The sequence below is a fragment of the Miscanthus floridulus genome, chromosome 4 (assembly GCF_019320115.1).
Source record: "Miscanthus floridulus cultivar M001 chromosome 4, ASM1932011v1, whole genome shotgun sequence".
Classification (NCBI taxonomy): domain Eukaryota; kingdom Viridiplantae; phylum Streptophyta; class Magnoliopsida; order Poales; family Poaceae; genus Miscanthus; species Miscanthus floridulus.
Window position 1 is genome coordinate 1,681,538 of NC_089583.1, and position 23,410 is coordinate 1,704,947.

A 23,410-nucleotide genomic window follows, 5' to 3' on the forward strand; every position below is an offset into this window, starting at 1 on the left:
TGCATTTGAATGTTTCAAAAGTAGATCGGGTGTTGTATCTTCCTTTGAGCCTTCTGCTGCCTCGCCTAGGTGTCTCCATCTCCTTATGACGTCGGCTGGGCATCCGCTGCCTCCTTCCTCTCTTTTCCGATGCTGTTGACGAGTTCCACATCGGCGACCTCCGCGCCACTCCGTAGCATCGAGCTCCATGCCGGTGTCAAGCTCCGCGTCAACGAGCCTCCATTTTCGCCCGAGCAGCAAGTAGATGTTGCGCTTGAAAGCACATGTTACAAGCATATGTTTTCAGTTCAGAGGTATGTTGCAAGTTTTTCATATGGATGTTGCAAAGGTAGATTGAGATGTTGCATGCAATGGTTGCACACATATGTTGCAAGCTTTTCTTTCCAATTTTTCATTTGTTTTTCAGACATATGTTGCAAGTGTGTTTATCTGGATATTGCATATGTTTCACACATATGTTTGCAAGTGTTTTATTTGGATGGTGTGTAAGTGTTTTGCAATGGTTTCAAGTGTTTTTTGCAAGTATTTCAGATGTATGTTTTAAGTATTTCATCTGCCTTCAGATGTATGTTCCAAGTGTTGCATTTGAATGTTTCAAAAGTAGATCGGGTGTTGTATCTTCCTTTGAGCCTTCTGCTGCCTCGCCTAGGTGTCTCCATCTCCTTATGACGTCGGCTGGGCATCCGCTGCCTCCTTCCTCTCTTTTCCGATGCTGTTGATGTTTGGGGTGACGTAGGTCCCACGTGGACATGCGAAAATTTACTACAGGTGTTCTCGATGCTTTTGACGTTTGGGGCGACGCAGGTCCCACATGGTTGTGCGAAACGACGCGGGAAAATTACCGTAGGCGTGGGCGTTTGGACGCTAGCAAACTCAAAAAATTGACTCAAATTAGTTCTAGTGCAACTAAACAAGAGGGCTAATAGATATGCTAGTTTTCTAGACAAGTTTCCAGCTATAGCCAGCTAAGTAACTGACCATAGTTTGAGCTAATTTTTAGCCGAAAATAAATGGATATATCAAGCATGCCCTGCATCTCGCTTGGACGGCAGTGGCGAGGTGACGCACGGGGGCTCATGTGCATCACACGTGCATAAAATCTTTTTTCTGTATATATGCGCATGTAAAAAAAACGATAACCCATGGATGGATCTTTGGAAATTTTGGAATCTAATCTAACTAATAATAACTAAACAGATCCAGGATTTATCTGCCAAACAACATGGAAAAACAAAGAAAGCCCTTGTTTAGTTCGCGAAATTTGAATTTTGGGGCTACTGTAGCACCTTCGTTTTTATTTGGCAAATAGTGTCCAAACATTGACTAATTAGGTTTAAAACGTTCGTCTCGTAATTTCCCACCAAACTGTGCAATTAGTTTTTCTTTTCGTCTACATTTAATGCTCCATGCACGAGCCGCAAATATTCGATGTGACAGGTACTGTAGCAACTTTTTGGATTTTGGGGTCGAACTAAATAAGGGAAAAGAAAGAAAAGGCGCAGAAGGCCTCTTTCCGTCCCGTCCCCGCCCCACGTTCGTCTTCCTCTTCCTCGCTGCCGCCGCCGCCGCCTCTGCCCTGCCCCCCAACTTGAGGAAGCTCCTCCTCCCCCTCCTCCAATCGCGCCACCCCGATCCATCTCATCATCCCCCGTCCACGGACGGAGCCGCCGTTCCCGTGCCTCTGGAGATCAATCCATCCAACCAGCCGGACTTGGATTGCTTTCGAATCTCCTGGTAAGATTCCCTCCCCCCTCGCCTCGCTAACCTAGATTATTACTCTAATGGTCATGGACGCCATGGATGGCAGATGCTTCCTTCCTTCCTTCCGTTCTACTACTCCCCTTCCTTCTCGCCCTCAGGTATCCAATCGAAGCGAAACCACTACATCTATCTTTCTACTAGCCGAATTCATGCATCGACTCGGATCTCCTTTCTTACTACGCGCTGCTGTCGATATTCATCCACGAGATTATGAGATTTAATTGCCGTATTTTATATAATACAATAGCTGTCTAATTTCGATTCCGCGATCTGCAAACGGCATCCTTCCACTCCAATTCGATTGAGCTCTTCTCTCCTGCTCCTGACGACAGGAAGGAAGGAATCATGTGCGATTGACGCAGTAATTGCGCTGTCCTTGTTCCAGTACAATTCGCGGCCCACCTCTTGCGTCTTTCCCTTGCGCTGTCGCCGACGCCGACGCCGCCCCGCCGCGCCTCCCCAATGGCTCCACGCACAGACTCGGCGTCACGGGGGAGAAAAGGAGAGCTCTCGTTGTCCTGTATGTCAGTATTATGTGTGCTGCTGCTGCTGATGCTCTGGTGGAAGTGTAGCCTCCGCCTGTGCTGGACCTACCTCTCGGTGGCAAACAATGATTAACATCCCCTTAGTACTACTGCACACACCTTTTCGGTCACAAACTGTGATTGTTGATAGGGGTTCCTTTTTCTAATCCTGGGATCTTACCATCTAAAAACACCACCCTTCCATCTGAAACAATTCAAGATGGCTAAGTGTAATATGCCTAGTATTGCCCTCAATGCAATATCTGCTCTGCGCTGAGGAATAATATGTCATCCTAAATGACGGTTGGAATTGGATAGGTTCATAGTTACTGAATTGCCTCAGCCGTATGATCCGATCCTAAATTTTGCATCATGTGGCCATTCAGTCTCTTTTTTGCTACCCTTCCTTACATTAAAACTGAATAATTTTGGACGTTTTTATTTCAGTTGGATTGTAAGAGCCCGGCAGGGAGGGGGGCTCTAGGTGGCGGCTAGGGTTAGGGAGGTGGGTTGTGGGTGGTGGCACAGGGAGAGGGCGGCGGCGTTAGGGCAGAGGGAGAGGAGGAGTTGGCGCAGGAGAGGGAGAAGGGGAAGGAGGGATAAGCCTTGAGGCTGTTCTTTCTTAATCACAATGATTACATAGTCCCTCTACTTATGGTCCTAGGTAGACTTGTATCCTAAGCAATCTAATGAGGGAAGTCCTTATAGATATGGACCCCTTCCTATCTTAACTAATCCTATTCCTATTGGAGACTCTCCTGATATGGATAGTGGACGTCGGGGACCTGCCCTTGCTTGTGCGCCTCCCCCTAGGCGTCGGCGCTGCTGCTGCTGCTGCTGGCGTCTGGGCCAGCTGGGCCAGCTGGGCCTGTAGGCCCCATTAGGCGTATGACATCACTCCCCCCTTCTGCGATCAGTGCGTCCTCGCGCTGAATCATTGTCCAATCTTTGACTGCCTCTGGTGGTGGTTTGGCATCCCCGGATAGCTGTGTGATTTGAACTGTGATGTGGCCCAAGGTGTCGTTGAATTCGTTGGTGGTGACATGGTAATCGGAGAACTGGAAGCAGTAGCTACACAAGCCGAAGTAGCCGGAGATGTAATAGCTGTCGGTTCCCGAGCCATCCAGTGGTTCATGGATGTTGCGGGCTGCGTAGATGGCGGCACCGGAAAGCGTTCCCGGGAAGTGTAGTGACTGTTATCTCCCGTGGAGGTTGTAGAAGCGAGTGCATCTGGCCAGCATCAACTTGTCCCCTTATGCGCCGGCACAATGCAATGGCGACGATGGTTGGTGGTGTCGTGGTAAAGTGTTGTAGCGTGCCGAAGAGGAGGTCGCCGGTGTCGGAGTTTGCCGGGGAGATCAGCGGGGGGCCGTTAGCGTGCTGCCAGCCGATGTAGACGTCCTTGATGGAGAGGAACTGTTGGCCGTTGTTGTCGAAAAAGACAACCGTGGCTGATGGAAGCATGCGTTGTGTCCAGGCCTCAAGGAGTAGAATACTCGAGGGGAAAGCTTGCGTTGTCGGTGAAGAAGTCGTGTGGAGGCCTATCGCTAGGAGATGCGGAGCTGTAGTTCCAATCGACTCGAGTATGTCCTGCAGTAGCGGGGAGGATGCTGGTATGTAGAGGCGGTTGTTGTAGTAGATGACGCCTTCGCAGATCGTCCAAGCTGGAGCCGCTGCCTGCAGTGTAATAGTGTCGTAGATGATCTGAAGCTCACGCTCATCCGTGGAGGCTCCCCGAAGCTGAACAAGAGTGTCGGAGATGTCGATGGAGCGTAGAGTCTCGTTGCGGTTACAGTTGGAAGTCAGGGAGGACGCCGATAGGTTGTCCGCCGTGGCTGCTGCTTGAGGTGGGTTGAGCTTCAACTGGCGGGCGTACATTGTTGCTGCTGAATTGTAGCCGAACTGTGGGATTAGTGCCCCTGCTGATGGTGTGCGGGTCGTCAGGTTCGCCGGAGGAGGATGTGGAGGTGACTCATTGTCCACTCGAATTGCTGTGGTGCGTGGCTCCTTTTCCCGAGCTGCGTCGGGATCGACGAGTGGAGTTGCTGCGATGTCGTCCAGGGCGCGGGCGAGGAGGACGGCTGCTTCCATCTCCTGCGGTTGATATTGAGCGACCGTGTCCCGAAGCTTGTGTTGTAGACCGTTGATGAAGAGGTTGACTTGATGGAGGTAGTTGGTGATGCCAGTGCGTACTGTGTACTCAGTGAAGGTGTCGATGTAGTCGTTCAGGTCGTCGTTGTGACGGGGAGGAGTGGGGTCATCCCGTGCTTCCTGTTTGGTTGGAGGGCTGAAGTCGCGGATGAGGCGCCGTGTGAAGGCTGTCCACTCTGATGTTGGCGCCTCCTTTATCATCTGTATATACCAACAGTGCGCTGCTTCAGTTAGATGAAACGCTGCATACCGAACTTGCCCATCTTCTGGTATGTGCTGCAGCCTGAAGAGGAGCTGCATCCTTGAGATCCATGGTAGTGGATCTGTAGAGCCGTCGAATGTTGGTGGCGTCAACCTAGCCACGATGGTTGGCTGTTGGCGTGTTGACGGGGCTGCTGCTGCCTGGATCGGACCCTGTGATGGTGGGGTCGGCGCCTGCTGCACTGATGGCCAGTCGGCGTGTAGAGGAGGGCATTGGGCTGATGGTGTCGATGGAGTCGTCGAAGGGCTCACGGTGCGCTGTCCTTGCGAAGAAGAGCCCGGCAGCGATGGCTCTGGTGTTGGGAGCAAGCTATCGGCCACCTTGCCGATGATCTGCGGGGTGTTGGAGGATTGAGGTTCCTCCAATGGAAACAACGGCGCCATTGGTGGCTGTGGTGATGGCGGTGGAGCCAAAAGCAGGCTGTTTGACACAGCCAGGATGATCTCCGGAGTGTTGGAGGGCTGATGTGCGTCCATCTTGCGTTGGAGATACGACTTGCCGGCGGCGATCATGACGCTCTTGGTTTCTGCGGCGAGGTCGTCGATGGCGGCTTCCCGATCCAATCTGGTCTGGACGCTGGTGATGGCGGCATCGCCATGGGTGCGTGCGCGCTGGATAGCGTGCAGATGATTGTCGAGGTTGACGGTGCATCTCTCCGAAGTTCTTGCGGAGATCGGCAGCGAGGTTCTCGATCAGCTGCTGCATGGTGGTGGTGGTGGAGTCCATGGATCGTTTGGTCTCCGGATACCAGTGTAAGAGCCCGGCAGGGAGGGGGGCTCTAGGTGGCGTCTAGGGTTAGGGAGGTGGGATGTGGGCGGCGGCACAGGGAGAGGGCTGCGACGTTAGGGCAGAGGGAGAGGAGGAGTTGGCACAGTAGAGGGAGAAGGGGAAGGAGGGATAAGCCTTGAGGCTGTTCTTTCTTAATTGCAATGATTACATAGCCCCTCTACTTATAGCCCTGGGTAGACTTGTATCCTAAGCAATCTAATGAGGGAAATCCTTATAGATATGGACCCCTTCCTACCTTAACTAATCCTATTCCTATTGGAGACTCTCCTGATATGGATAGTGGACGTCGGGGACCTGCCCTTGCTTGTGCGCCTCCCCCTAGGCGTCGGCGCTGCTGCTGCTGCTGCTGCTGGCGTCTGGGCCAGCTGGGCCAGATGGGCCTGTAGGCCCCATTAGGCATATGACATGGATGCTAATTGATGCATGTGTATTGGAATAAGTAGCGAATGGTTGCTGCTAGTGCTACCTGAATTTAATCGTAACTCACTGGCTGCACCGCTCCCAATGTAGCACAAAAGAATTTGTGCATGTTTGCATTGGAATAATGTTTTGCATAGTAGAACTAGCTTCATGAAAAATTGTGTAATGTGGCAATCTTAACTTCTTTTGGGCCTTAATCACAATTTTCATATCTGCTTTGTCTATCAAGTTTTTTTTTCCCCTTTCAAGTAATGCTTGCTCCCTCATGTATGCCTTTTTGTTTTGCAGGATTTTCCACCACACATGCATCCTTTTGGATTTGTCTAGTTCCTAAACCCTTCTTTCAGACTGGCAGGTATCAAGAGGCCATACACATCTCGCACCTCTAAGTGGGTGTGGTCCTGCAACAATTCTACAACCACCTTATCCTTGCCTTTGGGAGTAAGCCCGACCTACATCTGGAGGCTACGCCGAGCCTTGGAAGGCCTTTTTGTTGATTACGGCTAATTCCCAACGGCAGCTGAGATGTAACAAATTTGCTCAGCTCAGTTCTCTAGAAAAAGGTCCTTTGCTTCAGCAATGTGATTGGTTTCATAGGGTTTTTGGTGTGTTGGTGATCAAAGCAATCTGGTGTAAGCTTGCACAGTTGGCATCAGAGTTTATTTCTTATGGTTAGGTTCTTTTGCTTTTCATCCTCTACTGCACAGCACAGATCCAAGGTACAGACAAATACCTCTTGTATTTTTACTGCTTCCCATTGCATTCCCATGAAGAAGCAACTAGTTTAGATCCTACTTTACTACAACTCAAATCTTCTTTTGTTCTCTTGTTAGGAGGGGTTTTCCCCAGCAGATGAAACCATGCGTGCAGCGTCAAATAAGGATTCTCAGTTGAAGACCATGACTGCTTCAGCTAGTCCAAACCAGATGGCAGATGAAAATAACCGTTCAGCCGTGAGCGGGCATTGTGGCACTAGCCCATCATCTCATCAAGAATGCTGCAGATCAGAAGACTTGAATAGATATGTATGCTCTGATGAGGGCAAGGAGGTTGGGCACCTAAAGAAGAGCCAGTCTCTTGGAAACATGCTTCAAAAGGATCATGATCATAATTCTAGCGAAGGCTCTGAGTTTGATGTTACAAACCATGAACACAAAGGCGACCCCTCTAGTTTCAAGAGAGGTGAAGTTGTTGGAGAATCTACTAAGACGTGCAGCCCAAAAAATGAGGACGATTTTGATGCCTCATCTGACCTAATCAGCCATGACTTTTGTGAACCTTTGGGTGATCACACTGTTGATTCTGATAGCCATCATCGCATGTCTTATTCCCAAAGCAAATTCCCAAGATCACAATCTGCAATATTTCAGAATGATTCCACCAGTGATCCAGAAGGTTCTGTCGATTCTGAGATACTAGGGTCTCGTTGCAGATCTGTTGATGGTTTATGTTCACTGATTGATGAGAAGTTTGACAACCTGAGCGGTGGTGAAATGCATCGCAGTAAATCGAATTTTGATGTTTATTGTGCACCTTCTTCTCCAAATGTGTACCGGGCATCCAACATCGATGACCGTGGTTCAGTAGGTTGCTCTGATGCTGCTGCAGAGGGTCAACGGTCCACTGGAAGCACAGAAGAAAATTTTGTCAGGGATGGGATCCTAGTAGGTCATGAATACTGGGATGGCAAATACATTTGTGGTGATCACTCACTGGATCCAGTTGCCCCTTTCTGTGCAGATCCAGGGGATGTTTGTCACCATTCTGGGAATGACGGTGACCTCAGTGAAGCTACAGATCAAGAGAGAGAGAAGCTGTGGAACAGAGATAGCACACTCCACCAGTCCCTTGTAGTTGAAGTGCCTGAGTCGGTGAACATTTCTGATACAAATGACATTAGTGGGGAACCTGAACACAGTAAAACTGATATTGATGAGGACCCAAGTGAACTTACTCCAAGAACCTACAATATTAAAAGAATCGAGGATTGGATCAACCAAATTGATATCAATGATATCGCTTTGGATGAACAAGGAGAAAGTTCAAATTCTGCTTTGGCCAAATCTAGTGAGCCAATGGCTGGTGTTCCTGCTGTGCGGCCTGATGCTAAAAGCCTGCTTGGCATGGAGATAGCTTACACTTATATTTCAAAGTTGACTCCTGCTTCATCATCGGCACAGTTGGCAAACCATGGTTTGGTTGTGATTCCAAGACTGAGCGCATTCTCAGGTTTGCGCGTATTGAACTTATCAGGGAACTCAATTGGTAAGCCCCTTTTCTTTATTATTAGTTTTATTAGTTCAGAATTAAGTTATTAGCGGCATGCTGTTTGCTGTTTTCATATCCTTGTTTTCTTTTGCATCTGTACTGCTCATCTGTTTCAAGAAGATTACATCGCATTTCTAATGTTTGGGTCTTTCTGTGCAGTGCGAGTAACCGCAGGAGCTCTTCCAAAAGGCCTTCACATGTTAAGCCTGTCGAAGAATAACATATCAACAATCGAAGGCCTCAGAGAATTGACACGATTGCGCTTGTTGGATATCAGCTATAATAGGATATCTAGAATTGGTCATGGTATGTGTTTTAGCATCTTATAGTTTGCTCCTTTATTTATTGTGTTACTTTATTTATGTGCTTCTCCCTGGTTGTAGTCACTTGATAGAATCTTATGACGCTCATACCCCCTTTCCCCCATTTTCATCTTCTGACTTGGCGCGTTGTTATGCTTTAGATTCTTAACTATCTTGAGGGGTGTGAGAAACCATCCATGGATGTTTCCTGAAACTGAATTATATATGATTATTCAACTGAAAAGATTTCTTTGCCTGCATTGACTTTGTTTTGGATTATTTGTTAGGACTGGCCTCCTGTTCCTCATTGAAGGAGTTATATCTGGCTGGTAACAAGATCAGTGAGGTAGATGGTCTTCACCGGCTTCTGAAACTTAAGGTTCTGGACTTGCGCCACAACAAGATTTCTACATCAAAGGGCCTTGGGCAGCTAGCTGCGAATTACAACTCTCTAGAAGCCATTAACCTTGATGGCAACCCTGCACAGAAGAATGTAGGTGATGAGCACCTGAAGAAGTACCTGCTTGGTCTCCTGCCAAACCTCGTTGTGTACAACAAGCAGCCTATTAGGGCGACTGGTTCAAAAGATGTCTCAGACCGCCATACCCGCAAGATCTCTTCTTCGCACCGTTCTGACCGTGGTGGTAGATCGGACCGCAAATCTTCCAGATTGGTGGGTGCCTCATCTTCTCACATGCCACAGAGCTCACGACATGCACGCTCTGGATATGCCTCAAGCTCAGTGCTGAAGTACACAAGAGCTCGCAGCACGCCCATGACTTTGCTGGGATCAAGACCTGCTGAACATGTGAGTGCCATAGATGTGTCGAAGCATACTCAGACAGAGGGAAAGGCGCAGTAAGATCAGTCAAGCACAGCCATCGATATACCATGTCAATGTTGTGAAATAAGCGAGGCACCAGTTTTGCTGATCGAGTTTTTCTCACGTGAATAAAGCTCAAAACAATAAGCAGAGCAGTGCTTTCATATCAGCACATATTTTTCTAATATTTGAGTGGTATTGATGACAATTGGGAATTGTATGATTTTTTCCCTTGCAAATAAAGCCTGAATGAAACAATAAGATTATCATTTTTTTTAAGACGACTTCTGTAAGACTGCAATATTGGTTGGTGATAAATTTTGTGAGCATTATCTGAATTTTGTGAGTTGTTCTGAGTGTATGCTTTGATAGATATATGGTACAAGTACCCTTGGGTTGGACAATTGGTGGGTGGTGCATTGGAATGGACAATTGGTACAATTTTGGGTTGGACAATTGGTGGTGGTATATTGGGATGGACAATTGGTACATTTTTGTTGTTTATGTATGGCTAATTGGTAGTACTTTGCTTGCATCCGGAATGTGTCTACCTACTGGCTGCTGTTAGCATTGTACTGCGGCGATATATTGCTCTTGTATGGAATGGAACACCATCCAGGAAATGATTGATTCACCTTGTAGTTCATTCATCCTGTATGTTCATACTCTAATAACAAGAAGCAAATACTTGATACATCCTTTAAGAAATGGATCATGTTTTTTTTACAAGAATTAATGGGCGTAACAAACATTAAACAAACAAATACTTGTATTAGCAGAGTATGTGGCTACTACTTGATGGAGAATTAACTCAAGTACGTGATGGGATGGAATGGAAGTCTAAAGGGAGGGGAGGGATTCCACACGTACAATCGATCAATCCGGATAGAATAGATGATCACGTTCAGGCGTCGGCCCCCTTGGTGTCGCCGCCGTTTTTGGCCATCTGCAGGTGGTTGCCGCCGACGTGCACGTCCTCGTCGGCGATGAACCTTTTCCAGAACCAGTGTGACTTCCAGACGAGCACCATCTCCTCGATGGGCACGTTCTTGGTCTCCGGCAGGAAGAGCGCGATGAAGACGGTCATGATGACGACCCAGCCGGCGAAGAAGTAGAAGAGCCCGAACTTGAAGTGGCAGAGCATGGTGAGGAACGCCTGCGCGATGCAGAAGGTGAAGAACATGTTGACGGAGACGTTGATGCTCTGCCCCGCCGGCCGGATCTCCAGCGGGAAGATCTCCGACGGCACCAGCCACCCGAGCGGCCCCCACGACCAGGCGAACCCGGCCACGTAGGCGCAGATGAACACCACCACCACCGCCGCGTAACCCCTGGCGATGTCGCCCGTGCCGCTGGTCCCGAACTTGGCGGCGATGAGCGTGCCCACCACGAGCTGGCACACGATCATCTGCGCGCCGCCCTGGAGGAACAGCTTCCGGCGCCCGACGCGGTCGACGGTGACGATGGAAACCACGGTGGCGAAGACGTTGACGAGCCCCGTGATGACGGAGGACATGAGTGAGGCGTCGTTCTTGAACCCCAGCGTCTCGAACAGCACCGGCGCGTAGAACATGATGACGTTGATCCCTGTCAGCTGCTGGAAGAAGGGGATGAAGACGGCCATGGTGAGCTGCGCCCGGTACCGGCGCTTGACGATGTTCCGCCACGGGTGCTGCACCTGCCGGGCCTCCTCGCTCGCCGCCACCAGGTCCGCGTACTCCTCGCCGATGTCCTCCGTGCCGCGGATGCGCCGGAGCATGCGCCGCGCCTCCTCGGGGTGGCCCCGCTCCAGGAGGGAGTTGGGGGTGTCGGGGAGGAAGAGGGAGCCCAGGGTGATGATGGCCGCCGGCACCGCCGCCAGCGCCAGGCTGACGCGCCACCCGTACCCGGCCTTGATCTTGTTGGTGCCGTAGTTGATCAGCTCCGCCGCCAGGATGCCGATCGTGATCATCAGCTGGAACCCGATGTTGAGCGTGCCACGGAGACGCGCCGGCGCCATCTCCGACAGGTACACCGGCACAGACTGCATACATGAATGCATGCGTACGTTAGAAATCAATTTTCATTCATTCATTCATTGTTACTAGTACTTGCCAATATTGTTTTAGAAATCACAGTGCTGTCTGATGTGTTTTTTTTAATAAAAAAGCAAAAGGGCATGGACTGTGCCATTCAGTTATTGAGAAGAAATGATCAGCAAGCTAATAAGGTTAAATTGAAGGTACCCACCAGCAGGTGGTTGCAAATTGAAATACGCAGTACGTAGTACTAGTCGACTAGCTAGTGGTACGTGGATGTGTGTGTGTGTGTTTAATAATTATCTGTTGTTATCCGTCTCCAGGGCTCATTAACTAGTCCGGTCAGATCTTATCTCGTAATCCATAGTGTCACATGAAACCTTGTGTTTGAATGATCTTTGCAAGGAAAAAAGAAGTTTGCTTTTGAATGAAATTTAAGTGTTGCGCGTGAACCTTGGCGATGTCGACCGACCTTACATGCGTACTGTTACAGCTAGCTAGCCAGCTAACGACCACGGAGTACACACACACACACACACACACACACACAGTTAATGGATACAATTATATACTAGTCTATATAGAGTATATTGTATATGCAATTAAACAGCTCGTCGTTGCCGCCAATGACATGCATGAACATAATAATGTCGTCGAAAATACAATTAACACTTAGCTAGCTAGCTAGCGGCTCTGGTAACAGGGCAACACTTTTTTTTTTAAAGATGAAGAAGCAAAAATGCAAATTATACATTAAAGCCCTCTTTGGCACGGCTCATCCAAAACGGTTTCACCGATGAAGCCAAAGCCGGTGAAGCCAGAAAAACTGGTTTTTCCCGGCTTCTAGTTCATTTTAACCCCGGCTTACAAAACGGCTTCACGCTACAGTGCCTCGATTTACGCAAAATAGATGAAGCCAAAGCCGGCATAAGCCGTGCCAAAGAGGCCCTAAACCAGATGAGATGCTAGAAAGCTGCTCTCTGGTATATATGCTTGAGAGATACTCCTATAAGAAACAAAATTGTTGGCAACAGGTAGCTAGCTAGCGTAGTAAAGGGGTCAAGATCAGCAACTAGCTAGCTGAGAGCGAGGCCGAGGAGGAGGACAATGAACAAGCAAAGGCAGCAAGGGCCAAGAAACCGGCGGCAAGCTAGCATAGTGATGATGTGAACATGCATCTAGCTAGCTAGGTGGCAGATAAACATACAGAAAAGTTTCCGTTGGTTAACTGCTAGTATGTTATACACGTATGTATGTATGTGTATAGTTCCCTTTGGTTAACAGCTGGCACCTAATGAAGAGAATGTCATCTCGATCGTAATCTTTTCTTTTCAAAACTCAAGCAACCCTTGGACAGCTACGTATGTCCCTATCATGTACGTACGCAAGGTCATTGACGGAATCGCTACCTACGGCCTCGCTCTTTGCTGTCACGACAAGGTAGAATTCATGAAGAGATCATTTATGGTGTAACATTGCTATCATATATATATATATATATATATATAATTATCTTATATAAATATATATGCTTTGTCTCATTAGATTAGGTATAGTTCTTTTTGTTACCTGCCGTGCAAAAAAACAAGCAGCAGGACAGAGTAGCCGCATCTCGATCGTCTCTACCGAGAGGAGGCGTCTCGGTAATTAGTACCCAATCTCGAAAAAAGATAGCTAGTGTGCGTACATACGCAGGCATCCAGTATTACTGCATAATACTATGTACTCCCTCCGTCCAGAAAAGAAGTAGCTCAAATTTAACCAAGTTTATAGTAAATAGTATTAATATATTTATGTCTCCAAATAAATTTATTATGAAAATATATTCTATAACTAATCTAATAATACTAATTTTGCATCAGGAATGTTAGTATTTTTTATATAATTTTGGTCAAAATTTAAATTGATTGACTTCTCGGAAAACGAGAATTGCATTCTTTTGTGAACGGATCGAGGGTGGTATACACCATACCTGATTGGCGAATCCGACGCCGATGCCGAGGAGGATGCGTCCGATGATGAGCATGGCGACGTTCTGGGCGGCGCCGTTGAGCGCGGCGCCGACGAGGAAGGTGAGGCCTCCGACAAGCATGGACCACTTGCGGCCGAGTACGCGGGTGACGGTTGCGGCGAAGAAGGAGGCGATGAGCGCGGCGAGGTAGAGGGAGGAGGTGAAGGTCTGGAGCAGCTGGTTGTCGTACTTGCAGTACTGGTTGGTCTTGGCCTCCTGCTTCTTCCGGAACACCTCCGGGAAGAACTTCTTCAGGAACGGGTCCATGGAGGTGACGCCGCCCGAGATACCGATGTCGTACCCGAAGATGAGACCGCCGGTGGCGGCGACGATGCAGGTGAGCAGGACGAAGAGGGTCAGCTTGCCCGGGTAGTCCTTGCCCCCGCCCGTGTTCACGATGGCACCGCCGGCCATCGTGTCCTCTTCCTCTGGCAGCTAGACGGCCGGCCGGAGAGGCAGCTGGCTGAGAAACCAAGGAGCTGAGGCCTGAGGGAGAGACTATGTATTAGCTGGAGGCCGGAGGGGCTAGCCCAAGCAATGCAATCAGCTGGAGGAGGGCTGAGGACAGAGTGCTCAAGGAGACGGAGGGCTGTGCTCCTTATATAGGCACGGGCATGGACATGTATATATTATGTATATATATGGACACAACACAATAGAAGATACATATATGATGGGTATGATTGATGGCACATACCAGTCGGGCTTATCAGCCTAGAAATCAACCAGCGAACAGGCCGATAGTTTAGTGGTCCATTACTGGCTGCAGCTAGCACGCAGTCTCTGATCGAAATGGATGCATGGTTGGCAAGTCAACGCTAGCTAGGTTATCTTGGGATGCATACACACACATGTGCTACTACGGTGATTGCATATATATTGAAGATAAGATACATCGATGCATGGTCAGAGCAGTTAAGCAACAAGTTGATCGAAGGCGCAGTTGGAGTAACCGTTACGGATGCAGGACCTAGCTGTACGTGATCTGTATGCGGCTGCTGAGTTGGAGAAATTATCTAATCCGTCGTTTCAGTTCCCATATGTATCGTCAGATTATGAGGTGATGAGCTAGCTAGGGTTGACTTGCTGCTGCCGGCCTGCTGGCCTTCCTCACCAGCATATCAATGTATAATAATATATAAAAAATATCTGTCCTCCGCCCGTTGCGTTTGCATTATTTTGCTTAATAATATCTCAAGATATTATATATCGACTTCTCTGAATATTGCATTGGTTAGTTGGATGATATATATATATACCCTCTCACTACTGAAAAACTGTACTTTGCCGAGTGCCTGAGACTTTGCCGAGTGTTTTTTATCGGGGCACTCGGCAAAGCAATATTTTGCCGAGTGCCGCACTCGGCAAAATAAAGCACTCGGCAAAGGTGGCTTTGCCGAGTGCCAGGCACTCGGCAAAGCCTGGCTCTCGGCAAAGCTGGGCTTTGCCGAGTGCCGCGGCACTCGGCAATTTTTTTTTTTATTTTTTAAAAACATATTTTGCCGAGTGTAAGCCTTGGGCACTCGGCAAATTTTTTTTAAAATTTTTTAAAACTTATTTTGCCGAGTGTTAGTGCGAGGCACTTGGCAAATTTTTTTTTTTTTTTGAAAATCAACTTTGCCGAGTGCCCCGAGTGCCCCCCATGGCACTCGGCAAAATATATATATATATATTTTTTGATTTTGGGCCCAAATTTTTTTCTGGGGCCCTGTGACAGTATTTCAAACTCTATTTTAAAATTTGGGGCAATTTTGACTTTTTTTGATATATTTTATTAGTTTATTTTGTTTCGTCGAATTTTTCGGGATATTTTAAATTTGAACTGCAGGTACATGGAATAATGGACTTTGGTCATTTAAAAATTGATACTCATGATATTTAGGGTATGTTTAGGCCATATCCAGGAACTCACATGAAATATCGAGCATCTCGTTGACGTAACATATCGAGGTACTTGCCGAAAATGTGATTTTAAATTATATAAAATGCAAACGAAGTCCGAAAATCACGAAACTTGTCGATGCGTCGTGTTATCGCATGTGGAGGCTGTGGTAAAAAATTGAGAAGGTTTCGAGCAAGGTGTGACGTCGGATGCCAAAAACCCAGACATCTCCACATGTGATCAGAGCCTCCACATGTGGAGATGTCTGGGTTTTTGGCATCCGACGTCACAACTTGCTCGAAACCTTCTCAATTTTTTACCATAGCCTCCACATGCGATAACACGACGCCTCGACAAGTTTCGTGATTTTAGGACTTCGTTTGCATTTTATATAATTTAAAATCACATTTCCGGCAAGTACCTCGACATGTTACGTCAACGAGATGCTCGATATTTCATGTGAGTTCCTGGATACGGCCTAAACATACCCTAAATATCATGAGTATCAATTTTTGGATGACCAAAGTCCATTATTCCATGTACCTGCAGTTCAAATTTGAAATATCTTGAAAAATTCGACGAAATGAAATAAACTAATAAAATATATCAAAAAAGTCAAAATTGCCCCAAATTTTAAAATAGAGTTTGAAATACTGTCACAGGGCCCCAGAAAAAAATTTGGGCCCAAAATAAAAAAAAAATAAATATATTTTGCCGAGTGCCGGTCCAGGGGTACTCGGCAAAGTTGATTTTTTTTTTTTTAAAAATTGACGAGTAAAAGCCCACCGGCCCAACCCTAAAAAAACGCCCCAGCCACACCCGCTCGCCCCCGCGCCCACCACAGCCGCCGCCGCGCCCACCCCCGCCGCTGCCGCGCCCTCGCCGGCGAGCCCCGCCCTCGCGCCCGCGCCCGCGTACGCCCGCGCCCGCGCCCGCGCTCTCCGCCGGCCTCGCCCGCGGCCGCGCCCGCCGCGCTCACCCCCGTCGCCGGTCGCGGTGGTGGCGGCGCTCATGGAGCTCTGCGAGGCGCTGTCGTTCTGCGCGGAGGACGCCGGCGGGTACTTCCCCACGGAGGCAGCCGCCCGGGCGCTGGTGCGGCGGGCCGGCGGCGGCGGCGATGGCACGGGGGCTACCCCGGACGTGATTCTGCTGTCCGTGCGCGCCATCACGTACCTCTGCGACGCCATGCCGCGCGCCGGGGACGCCGTTGTCCGCCACGGCCTCCTCCCCGTGCTCTGCTCCCGGCTGCTAGCCATCGAGTACCTCGATGTAGCTGAGCAGGTAACATTATAGTGCTCAGGCTTGCCACCGATGGCATCATCTCATCTGCCATCAAAATCAGATTTGTGCTCTGCTTCCTTGGGTACTTCTGTTCTCTGGCCTTTTCCTTGTTGCGTGAAATGAGCCTGCAGATTGTTTAGCTTACTTAGATATACCTTATTTGTATTTATCGTTCACAGATTACTACAGGTTGTATAGTGAGGATTGATGAGGAGCCAGACCTTTTTTCTGTCTTTTAACTTTCAGTTTAGTTGTGCATCTTATTACCTTTTTTACTTTATTTTAGTTTATTTTCAGTCAACATTTGCAAGACTTGTTTAATCTAATGGACTGCTACTCATATTGTTGTTTTATCTTCTACCTATTGCCCACTTGAGAACGCTTCAGTACAAATATGAAATATGTTTCAGTAGGAACACTCGGTCCTGATCTCATACCTGTTCTCTATTTTGTTTTTTTTTTGTGCCTCCAGAATAAACAGCTGTAGACACTCACAACAGTCTTATTCCGTGATCCAGTTCACTTATCTTTCTTAGTTAAGTAAACATCTTCAAGTATTTGCTCTGCATGAGATAGAAAATATTTCCTCCTTTCCTGTTCACTTTATCAATTTACATAGGAAAATAAAATACTCCTTGCATGTAGCTGTATGCTACAAATTAATGTTTTTTGGTCAAATATAATTTTCTTGAGTAGTCTATCTAGTTTTGCCTTTTTACGATGCATGATCTTTTATCTACTCAACAGAGTACTCCGTGTGGTTTGACAACAGAGTACTCAGGAAACAATGTGGTTCGAAAATATAATTTTTACGGCTAAGAATACATATGGCCATAAGTATATGTGCATCCAAGAAAAGAAACAGTATTTGTTATTCAAACAATGAAATTTTGTGGTTAGAAATAAAGTTGGTCACAAGGGCTTGTGGATGCCCAATAAGCTATTTCCCAAGCCACCAAAAACAGCCTTGGCGCCTCCCTTTCGTTCGTTTCCACCGCCCCTCCTTTCTTCTTCCTTTTTATGTTAGTTTTTTCCCTCAACTTTTCGGTCATGGGACAGGGGGGAAGAGGGTGGTTCCTCCTTTTTCTCGCCTGGCAGAGGCAGTTCATTTCTCATGGTGGCTGTAGTCTAGCTCCTCTGTGGGTTCACCGTGTATTTGGCAGTGGCGGTGCTGGCTTCCATCCTGCTCCAATCATCCATTCAACTCCTCCTGTGACTTATCGGCCTTGGCATCAGCAGCGATGTTTCGTTGTCTCGTGATGCATTATGAGATCTCTCACTGAGGAATCCAAAGATTTTCCACAGGGCTATGCTGTATGGTGCAACCGCGCAATAGCAGGGTACCAGGACTGGCGACATTCCATTCTGGACTACGACACCCAAAGGAATCTACATTGTTGTTGGAGTAATATACATGTATATTGCTTTTCACTTGTATTTCACTAGCCGAGGTTGCTGGTTTTTTTTTTTGTACATATGGAATGAAATTGTAGCATGTGCATGGTCAGATACGATCTGAAATCTAGGCGTGCTGATTTTGATGGGTTTTCAGTTCAACTAGAACAGATTAGAATATATCAATTTCAGTATAGTATTGTTTCCCTGTTCCTAAACATGGCTCATTTAGAACTGAATTTATATACAATAGGATAGATGTATACACTATACAATCTGATCAAAATTATTCGGTTCTCTGACTGATAATATCTCTGCACCTGGATCAAATAACCATGTTGTGTATAGGAACAACTAAGAACTAATTATTCTTCAATACAGCTAGCTAAAACATTGTTGATAAGTTAGCAGCCACCGCACAGGTTCTAAGCTAGAGGACCATCATCTGCGCGGAAGTGTTTTAGGAGTTCTGACAATAACCTCACGTGGCCTTTGAGATAAGGTACTAGTATTGATGTATATATCCAGATCTATTTGCAGTCACAAGCATCATTTTTTGTGCATAAGAAACTAACTTGACACTGGACACCCATCAAATTCTACTCTGTGTCTGTGGTCATGGATGCTTTTGTTTGATCTTAGCTTTCTTTTCTCACAAATTTTGTTGACAACCAAATGCTTAGTCCTCCAACGAAGCATTACTTCAAATACCATTTTTCCAACAATAATTGTCCCCAGTTGTTCGAATGTTAGAGGACTCTGAAAACTAATAGGAGCAAAGGTATTTTGGGTATCCGGTGTATGTAGTCGCTGGCCTGATCATTGTTTTTTAGTGCAGTGACATTCCAATCTTAATTATCTCGCCTCTAGTTTCTATTGATACTGAATTTTTTGGGGCTTGCACACATGAGCAGTTTGCCTTTGTTGTTTCTATTTTACAAGTGTACTATTAATTCGATGTGCAAGTGTACACATGAGCAGATTGCTCCCAGTTTGTTCTGGATTCGGTCCCAACTCTCTGTAATCTTCTGCAATCTGAGGACAAAATGGTACTGTTGTTCCCCCATATAACTGAGATCATTTTGGCATGTAAAGAGTGCTCTGCTTTTGTTTCTAAGTGATGTCAATTTCCAGATAGTGGAGAAGGTTGCAGCTTGCTTGATAAGCATCGTGGACTCCTTTAGCACTTCAGTTGATCTTGTGGACCAGCTCTGTCACCAGGGTGTTATAGAGAAGGTCCTACCTTTGATCCACACTGGTGGACTCACGGCCCTTAGCCCATCGACATGCAGTGTATGTTTTCTCTACAACAATTTGTTGCGTGTGCTCGATATGTGTTGAGGCAGCTGACTATTGTGTCTCGTGGTTGCAGAATCTGATTGGGCTTCTTGCTAAGCTAGCCTGTACTTCACTTGTGGCAGTGAAGTCTCTATTTGAGCTGGGTGTTAGTAGCACAATAAAGGGGATTTTGATCACTTCAGACATCTCCCATGGCATGCCATACTTGCCTCTGGAAAAACAAAACAATCAGGTTGGCCTTTTCACATCTTTACTTCTAGCCAAGTAGTACAAGATGTGCATAGCGGATGTGTTCTGTTGCTCGCTGATAACAATAATTTTTTTATAGCTATCATGATGTATACTTTTCTTTTTATAAGCAAAGCAAAAGATTACGCGTGTGCTCTTCCCTTGACTCATGTGCATTCAATAGTTTTTCTTTTGCATGTGATATTGATTTACTAGTATATTTATATGAACTGATGAAGTTTGGTGAAATGAAGATAATGTCAGAGATTTTCCCTAGTGATTTACTAGTATATTTATATGAACTTTCTGCTTTGTTGGAACATCCTTGCTGGCAGTTTTGGGCCCTGAAAGTTTTTTTTTTATTTTTTTAAAAAAAGTACTTTGCCGAGTGCCCCTGCCCAGGCACTCGGCAAAGTATTTTTTTTTTTAAAAAAAATTCAGAAATTCTTTGCCGAGTGCCTAAACAGGGGCACTCGGCAAAGAAATTATTTAAAAAAAATAAAAAAAACTCTGCCGAGTGCCTGGGCAGGGGCACTCGGCAAAGTAATTTTTAAAAAAAAAAATAAAAAAAAACTTTGCCGAGTGCCTGGGCTGGGGCACTCGGCAAAGTAATTTAAAAAAAATTAAAAAAAAACTTTGCCGAGTGCCTGGGTTGGGGCACTCGGCAAAGTAATTTTTTAAAAAAATAAATTTTTTTTTGCCAAGTGCTGGGTCGGGCACTCGGCAAAATAACCGTTAACGGCCGAAAATATTTTGCCGAGTGCCGCCCCAAGCACTCGGCAAAATTGTTTTTTTATTTTGCCGAGTGCCCTGATAAAAAGCACTCGGCAAAGACCCTTTGCCGAGAAAAATTTTGCCGAGCGGACTTTGCCGAGTGCTACACTCGGCAAAGCCTTTGCCGAGTGCAAAGGGCTCTTTGCCGAGTGTAAAAACACTCGGCAAAGCCGCGGCCTCCAGTAGTGTCTCCTCCGATCCTATCAAACGGTATAATGCATGAACACCAATATAATAATAATAATAATGCATGGACGTATATATTTTGGGAGGACATATATGCATGGTCACCGCCTCACCGGTAGCCATGTGAGATGAGCGATTTACAGTATTTTCTCTGGGTTGTTCTAGCTCCCTCAATGGTGAATGTGAATGGTTCTAGCTACGTACTTCTACCTTGCGGGGTTCTAGTGTTGTCTGCATTGTCGCATTGGTTATCCTTTCTCTTGTCTGTTTTAGCACTTTACTTAGCTTTCAAGGATGTCCAACTTCTACTTGTTTCTGATTTTATTTGTTACAAAGTCCATTTTTTAAAACTTCAACTTTTACGGTAGGACGGTTTTAAAATTGAAGGTTCAAAATTTAATTTTCATGACAGTTAAGGGTTGGAATCTAGATGTCACATATTAATAGAATTGTGTTACATTACATCTAAAAAAATATAATTAATATATTTTCCTTTAAAAGTCCATTTATGTTTATCCTGAACATTTTTACTTTTGACAATGAACGTAAGGCATCAATCTCTTTACTAACACATGATATATATTTTTTGTAATACGAAGTTTATGTTATTAGATTCATATTAAAACCCACTATTGATTTTATTTTATGTCCCATAGATGAGATACTACTTCATGTTGTTATATGGACCGATGAATTGATGGATGGAAGCCCTCTGTGTCAGTCTACTATTAAAAAGCCAGCCCAAATTTTCAACCTTGGTTTGTTCAGACTAGCAAAAGCCTGTTGAATGTATCAAAACTTTAATAGGAGTACATGTGAAAGCGAGAAAATGTATACGCATGCTTATTGGACATATCCAATTAAGAACAATAGCTGATGAACAATCTGAGCGTGTCACATCGCTTGCCTAATCGGCGATCATATACTTGTAGGTACTTCATATATATATGGCGCCTCATATTGTGGACCTTTGTTCTTTCTTTGACAATAGGACATGACAGATCACATAAGACACTTCTGCTTAGTGTAATCTTTAATCTAATATAAATGATACTCCACCAATCCTAAAATACAAGCCATCTTAATTAAGAGCTCTAAAACATATTATGAGTTAAACTAAAGTAAATGATACATATAATCCTATCTTAATCGTGAGAAAAATGCACGACTACCAAATTTGGGTCGGTGATTACACACATTGGTAGGTTTGTATATGACTATATGAGTGCTGATTTTTAAAAGTGAGCTAGAGGTCAATTTAGAACAAATTTTAAATACTTATACCTTGTGAGATGGAGGGAATCTTTTTAGTTTTTGCTGGATAGTGACCGGTTAACCTGAATAGGAACTACGTTTATTTGGCAGAATATACACCTACTATCATATACTAGTAGCAGCTAGCTAGTACTACTTACGAGACCGAGACAAAAGAACAAATAACACCCCGGACCTATATATAGATAGGATCATCATCGATATAATGCCTGTCGTACAAATGCAAAGATAGAGAATCTGCAGTGCAGAAGCAGTTTCCTCGTGACTGGAAAGGCAAAGGCGATACCTTTTCAGTTTTGCTGCATGCATCAAGCATAAACTCTGATCGATCTGATCCCTAAAAGCTGGAGGCTATCTCGTGTGTCATGCCTGCACGTAGGACATACGTATTCACGCTTATCCTGCTCGAGTTCGTGCATGTTTCTCTGGTTTTGTTACTGTCACTTCCTTCGTTCCTGAAAAAAAAAAATCAACGTTTAAAGTTGTTCCAAGTCAAACAGATTAGACGATGATAGGACTTGGTACGACCAGCCGCGCCAATCAGCCATCCAACCACTTAATACGAAGCGCGTGTTTGGGACAGTTTAAAATCAGATTTTCACCCAAACTACAGTCCTGTTTGGGACTGCTTAAAATCAGATTCTTGATGAAAATAATCGAGAATCCCACCCAAACTACCTGATTCTTTCTCAATTATCTAAGAATCAAGAGCTCAAAAGAACCAAGACCGATTTTCTTCTGGTGCTCCTCCCTTCCGCGTGGCGCCCATTCGCTGCCCCTCCGTGTGGGAGCAGAACAGCGGCCAGGCGTGGGACCTTGTGGAGGAATAGTGGGCATGGAGATGTTGAAGTATGCTGAAATGAATGGTGACCTGAGTAAGAAGAAGGACACAAAAGTCTTTCTTTTTACAATTGCCATAATAATCAAGTGCCAAACACCTCTGACTCTTTATACTGGAAATTATTTAGACCGTAACTTATAAGAAAATTCAGATTAGATTATAATTAATTTGTATATAAGCTATTCCAAACGGACCTAAGAAGCAGGAGGTGAAAAAATTTTGGAACTAAACTGGAATAGGAGAATCTTGTACCGCTGAAACTAATAGAAGGCTTATTTCACCTTTACTAGAACAAGAAATTAACTAAAAAATACGTTTACCACAGAATTTATAATTTTTGATATTATTTACATTAAGAGGTAAAAAGAATCTAGAATTCTTTTGACTGGCTATTCCCTCCACTAGAACTAATAAAAGGCTTATTTCGCCTTCACTAGAACAAGGATTTTACTAAATAAAAATATTGTTAGCACATAATTTATAAATTTGCTATTGTTTAGATCATATAATTTTTTTATGATTACAATTTTATCATATACATATAATACTACTCCCTTCATCTCGGACAAGCTTAAATTAAAGTCAAACTTTTGAATACAGTCTATTCACTCCCTCCATCCTGTAATACAATGAATTTTTTTTAAAAACAAGATAACTTAAGAGAATACTCAAATAACGCTTGTACCAATTAATTAAACCCAATTAAAGAGTTTCTTCTCAAATCATGGTTTTCATTTTAACAAACTCTGCAATTCTAAGCATGGCACCCGTACATAATGCCTTACATTTCAGCACAAATTTTGGAAAGTCATAATAAACTGTATTATAGGATAGAGGGGGTAGTGAAGACAGTAAGACAATGCCTTTAGCTTACTCTTTACAAGTACTTTAATAAAAGTTGTGTTTTCCATATATCCTAA

The 23,410-nt window shown here is 45.4% G+C and overlaps 2 protein-coding genes across 3 annotated transcripts; one reads left to right on the plus strand and one right to left on the minus strand.

Moving 5' to 3' along the window:
* The first annotated feature begins 1,513 nt into the window (after window positions 1-1,513).
* On the plus strand, window positions 1,514-9,632 carry LOC136549291 (uncharacterized). 2 transcript variants are annotated; one of them, XM_066540534.1, is made up of 5 exons: window positions 1,514-1,734; window positions 6,196-6,626; window positions 6,741-8,172; window positions 8,335-8,481; window positions 8,765-9,632. In XM_066540534.1, the coding sequence occupies exons 2-5, from the start codon at window positions 6,576-6,578 to the stop codon at window positions 9,337-9,339; spliced, it is 2,205 nt and encodes a 734-aa protein (XP_066396631.1). In that variant the 5' UTR covers window positions 1,514-1,734; window positions 6,196-6,575; the 3' UTR covers window positions 9,340-9,632. The 2 variants fall into 2 exon arrangements, with proteins under 2 accessions (XP_066396631.1, XP_066396632.1); XM_066540535.1 differs by having other exon boundaries at window positions 6,255-6,626.
* Window positions 9,633-9,988: 356 nt separating this feature from the next.
* On the minus strand, window positions 9,989-13,859 carry LOC136549295 (sugar transport protein MST3). Its single transcript, XM_066540538.1, has 2 exons — window positions 13,291-13,859; window positions 9,989-11,323 (listed from the first exon to the last, which is right to left on the minus strand). The coding sequence occupies exons 1-2, from the start codon at window positions 13,741-13,743 to the stop codon at window positions 10,205-10,207; spliced, it is 1,572 nt and encodes a 523-aa protein (XP_066396635.1). The 5' UTR covers window positions 13,744-13,859; the 3' UTR covers window positions 9,989-10,204.
* Window positions 13,860-23,410: the final 9,551 nt, after the last annotated feature.